Below are 10,053 nucleotides of genomic sequence, written 5' to 3'. Positions count from 1 at the left end.
TCGAGTGCTGGGTGTTAGATTATTACCACATGACTTGAAACACTGCTTTGTTTGTGTGACTGGGTTATAAATATTTTACAACTTTTCTTGACATCTGCTGAAAGTTATTGTACGCAGGAAGGCCTAAAGCCAAGCCACAACTACCTACAATAGAGCCATTGTTATGATAACAATGTCTTATTTAAATATGGGTGTAGCATTCAAGTGGTGATGTGTTGGAAAGGGAGGATATTGCACAACATCTAAAACTTGAACTGTTCATCAGTGTGTTGAAATATCCACTGTGTTCAAAATGTCATCTCTCACTGCTAAAACAGTTTTTTGTACTTTATTTATAGAATATAACATGACTTTCTAGTGCCAAGAGAGCACGTGTCCTTTCCTGAAAGACTAGCAGAGGTGCCTTTTTCCTCTATCTGCCCTTTGAAAACACTACCCACCCTGAACTGTCATGGATCACATAGAAATCCCAGTATGCTCCTGTTCTTTATCTTTGGAGTCTGGCGTTTGCTTACTCTGGACTGATAAGTTTCATTTTGTGCACACATTAGAATGCAGAGCTTGGTAAATTCCAATGCAAACCAACTGTCACCTCATCTTTCAAGTCTGGAGTAACCTTCTTTGTCACTCCCATTTTTAACTTCTACATTTTTTGCTGAGTGTTTTTCACTTGAGGTTTATAGGAGGTTTGCTCAGGATTATTCATCCCTGGCCTGCACTGACTCTCAGCCATGTCTTGGCTGTTGAAGCCTGACCTGAGGTGATGTGAGGAGATTAGTTGCTCATTAATTTTCAGTGCAACCTTGAACCCCTCTCTGGGCCAGTGGACCCAGCAGACTATTGACAGAGTGGTGTTCTAAAGATAAAACTAACATTTCTCTGCTGTGTGACCAGTTTTTTCCTTCTTTTTGCTGCTCTCAGCAGTATCGTTTCAGCTTAAGTTGGTTGGATGTATTTCAGGATCCGAGGACTTTTGTTCAAATCATTAAGTAAACAGAGACTGAAAATGACGGTGGCATTAGAAGTTACCCTATAATAGTGTGAAGGGAAAAACACAATTTCTCAAATGAATCCTCATTAAAACTTTCAAATCAGTAACTGAGGAGGTTTATATCACCGTACAGCTGTACTGATCAAACCACTGGATGCCTTTTTCTGCTGTGTGAATACAATAAATGATACTGCATTGTGATGACGGTGGTCCATAGCATTATTATAGCCCTACTGATGATGATTAGATTTAAAAAATGAAGCATCAAATTCCTATACTGTGTTCATGTCTCTTTCACGTTTGGCCTGAATTAACACTGCACATTTGCCTTATTGATGTGACCATGTTTATCAGCAATATGCTGTAGCTGACATATGTGGTAATACATAGTCTGGCTCTGGTGAGTGTGAATATTTAAGGCAAGTGTTACACCCCCTGTCTGTCTGTCTGTGCCTACACCTGCTTAAAAAGGCAAGAAAAGAAGAAAATTACAAATGAAATTGTTTAAACAAAGTATAAATCTTTTTAATTCAATAAAATATCAAGTACAATTAAAGCATTTCTCCTTTGAATATTAAATAATTACTTATTTCATTCATTGCCAATACTATTACAAAGAGTTGCATCATTTCACTGCAGCACAACTCTTCCCCCAGACAACCATTGCTCCAGATACTCATATTCACTCGCATGTATGTAAAACCTGCACAGAAATACTGCATACACCAAAATTACATCTGAGAATAAAGCTAAGGTGACATGTGAAGAATCGTGAATGATTGCGCAATCCATGCATCCACTCAAGTCCCATTCAAAGTGTCCTTGTAAACTGGTGGTCGCTGTCTTCACGTGTGAAGCGTACCGTATTCAAAACTCGCTCAGTGGATCACCTGCTGCTCTGAAGCCCATCAGTACAGACAGGCAGCCCAGAGATTTGTGCCCAGTCCCTGGTGGAGATCTCTAACATTGTCCGGTGGCAGAGAGCAGGTTGCGCAAGGTGGCCAGCTCTCTGGACAGCTGCTCCACACGCTTTTGTAAACGATCATTCTCTGCAGCCAGTTCCAGCACTTTGTGTTGAGTCTCCAAGTTGCGCATTTTGGCTTTGTCTCTGCTCTTCCTCACGGCGAGGTTGTTCCTCTCCCGCCTCTGCCTGTACTCTTCACTGTCTTTGTCGAGGCGTTTCTTTGCTTTCCCGCTGGACATTTTGCCGCTGTGCGATGGAGACCTGCTTTTACCTGACGGGGCAGGTGTGCCGGGCGGGCTGGAGCAAGTCGAGGACGCAGTGGAGATGTTTCCAAGACTGCCGCTGGTGGACTGGTAATGAAGGTAGGACCTCATGTCAAATCCAGACGACCCGTTCTCCATCTTAGCGTCTTCCTGATTGCCCCGAGAGGCGCCAGCAGCGGCAGCGGCAGCAGCAGCCCCTCCGTAGCGGTTCCCGAGCACTTCTGGGCTGAGCACACTATCCACACGGGTCTCCTGCAGATCAGTGTAACCCAGCGCGTATGGCTCCCTGGGGTCCCTCAGTCTGTTGCACTGACTCGTCTCCAGCTCGTTCAGCAGCGAGTAGTTCTTGTAGTTCTGTAAAGCTGTAACTCTCTTTATCTTGTTCTCCGCCAGGAAATCTGAGAAAATGTCCCCCTGCTGCTGCGTCTGCGCCGCCGTCAGCTGCGGACAGTGCAAAGCTGAATCCAGGTAAACACTGAAGTCTATCGCTCTCTCCCGCTCTTCGATGCCCACCTCCGTCATCGAGTCGCCGAGCCTCCAGTAAGAGCCGCCGCTGATGGGACTGATAATGCTGTCTCTACCGTGGAAAGCAAAGCTGCCCTCGTCGTAGAAGCCGGCCACTTCCATGGATCTTAACACCCGCCGGATTGCAGGAGCATGGAGGGCTGAGATCAGACGCCCAGAGTGGTTTTGGTTCAGCTGCCTCAGTTGTGAAATTGCTCAAGTGTTGGAATAGAGTCTATAGTGAGTTTAAATCCCCCTGTGTCGCTGCGTTTGACAGCATGCAGCACAGCTACCTTGAAGGGGGTCTGCTCTTGGACTGGGAGGAATTGACAGGTCTTCCTGTCTCGGGGGAGGTTTTATCATAAGAGAGGGGCAGAGAGGGGCGGAGCTGGGCAGGTGTGTGACGCGCTGCGAGACGCAACCGGACGACCTGTGCTGCTTTGCAAGGACCTAATCGCGCCTTCAACTATTTGTATTTGGACATAGTAAAAACGAACTTCATCTGTGTTTTGTGTGCCTCTCCTCCGGCTGTTAGTTGTAGCACAGAACGAGTAAGAATGAAACCGCAACCTTTTTGGCTTTCATGGATTTATCATTAAATGAAACTGAGACAACTACAACAAAAGTAAAAAGTGAAAACACAAAGCAACAACAGTCACTTAACCCACAGTGCCAAACGGCATCTAAATAAAATCGTATCTGATAAACTCTACAGAAATGGAAAAATCCCGTTCAGTGACATGTTTACAATTTTCTAACTTCGTGCGTAATCACCCCATAAGAGCGATGCTCATGAAAGCAGCCCTGGACGCATCTCCAGACAGATGTTTCCCCACTGCATTCACGGACTAGTTTAAACCAGTCTGTGTGCGCGCTGCTGTGTTGCGTATACGAGATGATGCATGCACTCCAACACTGTGTAACCATCACGGTGGGTGTTATGAGAAATTTACTAAGCATCAGCCTGGTTTATGTCTCTAACGATTCAGTGTTTTTAGTATGAAGGGATATTTAGAAATGTCACGAGTGTCTCTGGGAACATTACATTTAAAATATACAGTCCACAGTCAGATCCGGGCACAGTGACTTAGCTCAGATGCTAAAACAGGTCTTGATACCATTTACACATGCTCATCGTGTATAATGAGTATAAATGCGCACCGTCTGTTCATGACTTGACTCTTAGTTCTTGTTATAAATCTAACAATGTGTGACCAGAGTTGAGAGATTTGAATGTAATGTGACACTGCCACCTTGTGGTGAACTGTAAGAATGAACATTACAGCAGCAGAGTGAATATAAATGTTTAGGACTTGTGTATCTCCCCTGGTGTGCAGCCAAAAACACTTTTCCCTTTGGGTATATCTTCAAAGTAACTCTTGCCTTTCCCAGAAACAAACCCTCCCCTGTCCAGTGTAGATACGCATACGCATTCTATTTTGTGACTCAGTCTAATTTGTGGTTTTCTTGGGAATTTTACTTGTATTTATTTATTTTTATTTTTTGATTAAATGCGTACTGCTGTTACCAGAAATGACTCCATGGACAGGACACACACATATGGCCAGATTAACACTTTTTTTAGATCAATATGTGAAAGTAAAAACTATCACAAGGCAAAATGTATTTCATTAGATACTCATTATTATGGCCCATTATTTCTGTCTTAATAATCAGTTAAATCTGCATTATAAATTGTGACTAAACCACAGACATATTTCACAGGATCATCTTATCTGAAGACTAGTTGTCAAATAAAATCAAGTAAAAAGTCCCATATTACCTACAAAATGTTGTTAAGTAAAAATGTGGCACAAAAAGAAAACATTCAAGTACCTACATATTAAAGGTAAGCACACATTTCCAAAGAGAAATAATAATCCATTACTCCATTTATTCCACTATATTTTGCATATTTTTATACAGTTAAAATGATCTTCGTTTCAACAGCACAACATTACAAGCTACAGCATTAAATTTTAAATGTAGGGCCATGGTGTATTTGTAACGGTGTCGTTTTATTTAAGGAATTGCTGAATGGCGACTGTGGCATCAATAGTGGTACAGTAGGTCTAAACCTAACATGTAGTGTCACAGTAAGAGAGGCAGAGTAGCATCAGTCAGCAAACTGACTCAGTAATGCCATTTGTAGTTATCTTAGCTAATCAGGAAAAGCAAGTGCAAAACAAAACCCCTGACTTTAGCAGTTCATCATGACCTTGCTCCACCAGAGCTCAGTGAAGAACCACAATGGCCACAAATTGATGCAAAATGATCTCATGAAGAAGCAAAACAGAAGGAAAGGGATATAAATCACTACAAAAAGACTCATAGGCTAGACTTTGATTTCTTATGAATTTAACTTATTTAACTATGAATGTCAAGGGGGAGGGATGTATTCACTATTTTTTTATTTTCATTTACTTATATCATTTCGTTTTAGGTAAGCCAAATCATCAATAAACTGCTTCTTTCACTGCTGCTGCACCATTAACACCTCACCTGATGTAGATTATGTTGTCAATCTTTGAGCCTTTTCTGTAGTTGACGCTGTGGAGAATATGACAGATGACAGTGACAGATATTACCGTAACACCGACTCGAGAATTGACGTGTTTCTCCCCACGTAGCTACTCTGAGAGCTCCATCTACTGGACACGCAGCAGCAGCAGTCCGAGAGCACAACAGGCACAAGACCCGACGGGTGGGGTCAGGAAATGTTGTCTTTCCTATCTTAAACCCTATTGGTCACTCGGCTGCCTGTGGGACATTCTCATGGGAGGTGATTGGCTGTTGCGCTCAACGGCTCGTTTTTGATTGGTGGAAAACGTTACGTTGCCTGTGGCCTGAGAAGTTGATGATTCCGTCGGTTCCTGAGTAGAGAGCTTAGGGGCCCACGGTGGAGAAATGGCAAGAATGCTTGAGCAGAACGGATGTGAAGACGAAACACAGGACCTCGAGCCGCAGGGACCGGGTCGGGGTGGAGCCAGATGGGGTCCACAGCACGCCGGTGCCCGTGAATTGGCTAATTTATACTCGCCAGGTGAGTCGATTCACTCAGCAGCTCCGTCTCATGGGCTTGTACGCCGGGTTCATGTGTCCGTGAGTGGCGTGACGTTCACATAGTTACCAAGTAACAAACAAACTAAGAAACTGATAAACAATAACACGGGTTTATCTCTGACTGCTGTAATGAAATGGCAGCGAACAATCAGCGGTAGTTGTGCATTTGTCACCGTCACGGTGTTGTTACACAACAGGAATCATGTGAGGTGGGCTGATGTTGTGTTGGAGTCGCCGTTGGCCTTTGACATTTCCAACATCAGAGAGGTTAGAAGAAGCCACTGCTGCTCCTGCTCGAGGCTCGGACACCTCATTTGGTCATGGATCCGATGTGACCTCTCATAACAGTGTTGTTGTCAAGTCAGTCCGTAGACGGCAACTCAGAGCAGCGTGCACCCAAAAAAGCAATGCGTAGTTTGTGGGATCTTGGCAATTTCCCCGTGCCATACCTCTCACCACCGTCCAACCGTGCATCCATCTGGACCTACGCCAGAAGGTGAATGGTCTTCACGCACCTGAACGCACCCCCGCCACTTTTTTCTACAATAGAGGAAAAAGAGTATTAGCATAATCCGGCTAAAACGAACAGTTACATCTTTGTGAGTGGTAGAAGAGCCAATCACCAGTAAAGTGTGTGTCCTCCAAAATGCAATGTTCTACCTAGCAGTATTAAAATGTAGGTGTGGTGATGGACTCACAACCTGGACTCAAACAGTGCACGCTCAGGTGCACAGAATTTGCACATGCTGGTGATTGTGTGTCTTGTCTAATCACATATAGTGGAAGTGGACAATCACAGCGAATTTAAATGGTGCTGGAATTTAAGCAGGCTACAAGGGTACAGGATGGCCAAACTTTGGCAGATGCTGACCAGTCGTGAGCCCCACACACAGCTGATGTGTAATGTGTGATTGTAAAACAAACAAACAAACAAAAAAAAACATTCCTCCACAGCTATAGGAAGCATTTGCTTGAGATTACTACTGCCAAAGCTGGTTCAACCAGTTATTAAATCACTGTGTTCATTACTTCGTCCACCATCACTTTGTGTTTAATGGGTGTGTTCAATAAAGACACAGGGTCATGGCTGTTTGTGTTTTATCAGCTAATAAATATTGTGTTTGTTGAGGTTTGTGACTTTGGTGAAGATCAGATCACTTTTCATAATCAATTTATGCAGAAAACCAGGACATTGAAAACAGTGCCATTACTTTTTCTTGTGACTGTAACACAAAAAGTCACACGTTCTGTTTTGTGGTCATTTTGTGTTTCTTTATGGTAACATGCGTTTTTGGACTCTATGGCATTCAAACAAAAAATACTAAGAGTGGCTTCACACTGACCTCCTGGGGCCCTGGGCCTGTACACACTAGGCCTGTTTACAGCGTTGAATATATTGTGATGACAGCAGAGGATTTTTTGTTTGAGCCATTAGGATTGTCGCCCTCTTGGAGTTGTAAGATGTGGACAGACAGTTCAGAGCCAGCCTCATGACAAGCAAAGTGTAAAGGGATGCTGCCTCACTGTCACTGTTGTAAGGAAGCATCTGATATTTAACTGTGCTGATTAGTTTACCAACCTTATATGATGTCACATAATGTTCTGGTGCTGTCAGATGTAATATCATGATTATGTTACCAGAAAAGTCATGTTTCCAAATCTGTTCTTACAAGAAAGAGCTGTAGCTGCTCATTCTGTTCTAGTTAGACTAATGTGTGTGCTTGTTTTTTGTTTTTAAGGCAAAAGATGTCAAGAATGGATCAGCGTGGCCTTGTGCTTCTCTCTCATGGCCTTCAATTTCATCCACCTTCTCGCCAATTTCCATACAGGATATTTGTGGCAGATCCTGTTGGGCATTGGTAAGTACTGACTGAGGCATTATACAGTGTCCTGATGATGTATTTCCGTTGTTTGATTGTTGGTTTTTTCAGGGCTGCTCTCCAAACAAGTGTTAATTGTTCTTTCTTTTTAGTCCAATGATTTTCTTGTCGTTTTTCTGTGCCACTCTTTTCCACAACCTCATTTCAGTGGGAGGGATACTCACCGCAGACTTTGCATCAGGACTTGTTCACTGGGGGGCTGATACGTGGGGATCAGTGGATCTGCCCATTGTTGGAAAGGTGAAGTAGCCATGAGTCGGTTTCTCATTTTTTCCAAGATAGGATCCATTGTTTGTAAAGGAACAGCATGTCTTGTTTTTCACCCCACTGTAATCTCGGACCTGTCCTGTAGGCCTTTATACGACCATTTAGAGAGCACCACATCGACCCCACAGCCATCACCCGTCACGACTTCATTGAGACCAATGGTGACAACTGCATGATAACCATAATCCCTCTGGCACACATGGCATTCAGCTTCCTCACCCTCTCACCTGGTGAGTTTTTGTATCAACAAACTCAGCCTGACATTTTCTTCTACATGGAAATACTGTCATCTGATCTAATCTGTTAGTTTAAGCGTAGAGTTCTTGTCTCACCTCGTTTCTGTCTTCTTGTAATTGCAGCGGAGATTTACCACGTCTACCCCTGGTACTGTTACTTGTATGCACTAGCCATCTTTGTGACCCTTACCAACCAGATCCACAAGTGGTCGCACACATACTTCGGCCTGCCTCGTTTGGTTGTGCTCCTACAGGACTTGCACATCATCCTCCCCCGCAAGCACCACCGCATCCATCACGTCTCCCCTCATGAGACGTACTTCTGCATCACCACAGGTTTGTATTCTATGTCCTTATTGTAGATGACCACCCTGTACTTGTTTTGAGGATGAAAGGGATGAGAGTCAGGCAGATTTGTCACTGAGCTTTGTCTTTGCAGGATGGTTGAACTACCCTCTGGAGAAGCTGGGTTTCTGGAGGAACCTGGAGGATCTTATCCAGGGTGTGACAGGAGAGAAGCCTCGGTCGGATGACCTGAAATGGGCTCAGAAAGTCAAGTAACGCTGTGGGCTAACTGCTCCCTACCTCAGAAGACGCTGGCTCCGTCCAGGCTTCTCATCCTCCTTTTTGCCTCACTTAAACTGTAATCCGTAGGAAGGGAAAACTAACACAGTTTCTGAGGTCATAGCTTTGTCTTGCACACATTGTCTGTGTTTGTTTGCTTGCTTGTTTTTCTTTTTCAGGAGAAGGGCTTTGTTGATGCAGTTTTTCATTACTCACTCGTGGAGATCTGCACTTCTCACCAATCCTTAACTCGTCATACGTCTAACAAAACTCATGATGTGATTTGCCGTGGTGTTTGCTCAGAAGGTGTGATCAGATGCATACATTTGAAATAGCTTTTCAAGGAAAAGATTTCCCTCATGTCAGAAAATGCAAACAGCCCTTAAGAAAGGAAACCTGAAAGACTGAACGCTCCCTTTTTTCTCCTGCGGAGCAACAAACGTTCATTTGGAAAGTTGATAAATCACATTATATGTACTGTAGTACTCCTTTATTTTCTCTGCGTCAGTCTCTGTATTTCCACTTTATTAAGGATCTGCTTAACACAGATTTAGGTCATGGTGAGTAGTAGGGCAGGCATGGTGGAACAGTGATTGGCACTGTCTCCTCACAGCAAGAAGGTTCCAGGTTCGAGCCCGGGCTGACCTGGTGCCTTTCTGTGCATGTGGAGTCTGCATGTTCTCCCTGTGCCTGTGTGGGTTCTCTCCATGTACTCCGGCTTCCTCCTACAGTCCAAAGACATGTAGCTTAGGTTGACTGGCGACTCTAAATTGCCCCTAGGAGTGAGTGTGTGTGGTTGTTGTCTACCTGTGATAGACTGATTAGACTGATGACCTGTCCAGGGTGGACCCCGCCTCTCTCCCAGTGTCAGCTGGGATTGGCTCCAGCCCCCCCATAACCCTATTCATGAATAGGCTGAAAAAAAAGCTGAATAGATGATGGATGGATGGATGAGTAGTAGGCTCCAAAGACCTGCATGGATGGAGGATTTTTAGGAGGCGTTACCAGTGTTGTTAGCTGAAGAACAAATTGGGTAATCACTGTTACAATTGTTTGCTTATTGCACATTTGGGTCCGGCCGGACATGTTAGAGACAGATGATGACCAGGTGTATTTATGAGTTTATTTTTTTTTCAGTACTAACCATTATTGTTTTTTAGTAGCTACAAATCAAGATGGAGCCATATATAATAGTTAAACATTCTGAGACAGTGACTTTGGTTTCATTGGAAGAGTCACTGCTCAGTTGAATGCTAAATGACTGGTCCGACAGCTCAGAAAACGCTTTAATATCAACAGATGAAAAACATTATATTGTTCA

At 43.8% G+C, this 10,053-nt stretch overlaps 2 protein-coding genes across 2 annotated transcripts; one reads left to right on the top strand and one right to left on the bottom strand.

The window, feature by feature from the left end:
- Positions 1 to 1,491: 1,491 nt before the first annotated feature.
- On the bottom strand, positions 1,492 to 3,071 carry cebpb (CCAAT enhancer binding protein beta). The gene has a single exon (XM_020617737.1). It carries the CDS (start codon positions 2,843 to 2,845, stop codon positions 1,952 to 1,954), a length of 894 nt encoding a protein of 297 aa, XP_020473393.1. The 5' UTR covers positions 2,846 to 3,071; the 3' UTR covers positions 1,492 to 1,951.
- A 2,058-nt stretch (positions 3,072 to 5,129) lies between these two features.
- On the top strand, positions 5,130 to 9,409 carry peds1 (plasmanylethanolamine desaturase 1). Its single transcript, XM_020617785.1, has 6 exons — positions 5,130 to 5,765; positions 7,525 to 7,644; positions 7,814 to 7,905; positions 8,018 to 8,162; positions 8,292 to 8,504; positions 8,608 to 9,409. The coding sequence occupies exons 1-6, from the start codon at positions 5,630 to 5,632 to the stop codon at positions 8,727 to 8,729; spliced, it is 828 nt and encodes a 275-aa protein (XP_020473441.1). The 5' UTR covers positions 5,130 to 5,629; the 3' UTR covers positions 8,730 to 9,409.
- Positions 9,410 to 10,053: the final 644 nt, after the last annotated feature.

This window comes from Monopterus albus, unplaced genomic scaffold (genome assembly GCF_001952655.1).
Source record: "Monopterus albus unplaced genomic scaffold, M_albus_1.0 scaffold194.1, whole genome shotgun sequence".
Taxonomy (NCBI): domain Eukaryota; kingdom Metazoa; phylum Chordata; class Actinopteri; order Synbranchiformes; family Synbranchidae; genus Monopterus; species Monopterus albus.
Note: the sequence above shows the minus strand (reverse complement) of the source record. Positions and strands in the feature narration are given on the sequence as shown.

Excerpts from the sequence above, each read along its gene's own strand:
- peds1 (XM_020617785.1), top strand. The coding sequence starts at position 5,630 with ATGGCAAGAATGCTTGAGCAGAACGGATGTGAAGACGAAACACAGGAC. Across the intron at positions 5,766-7,524 it reads GGCTAATTTATACTCGCCAG|GCAAAAGATGTCAAGAATGG; the intron begins GTGAGTCGATTC and ends TTTGTTTTTAAG. Across the intron at positions 8,163-8,291 it reads CTTCCTCACCCTCTCACCTG|CGGAGATTTACCACGTCTAC; the intron begins GTGAGTTTTTGT and ends TTGTAATTGCAG.
- cebpb (XM_020617737.1), bottom strand. The coding sequence starts at position 2,845 with ATGGAAGTGGCCGGCTTCTACGACGAGGGCAGCTTTGCTTTCCACGGT.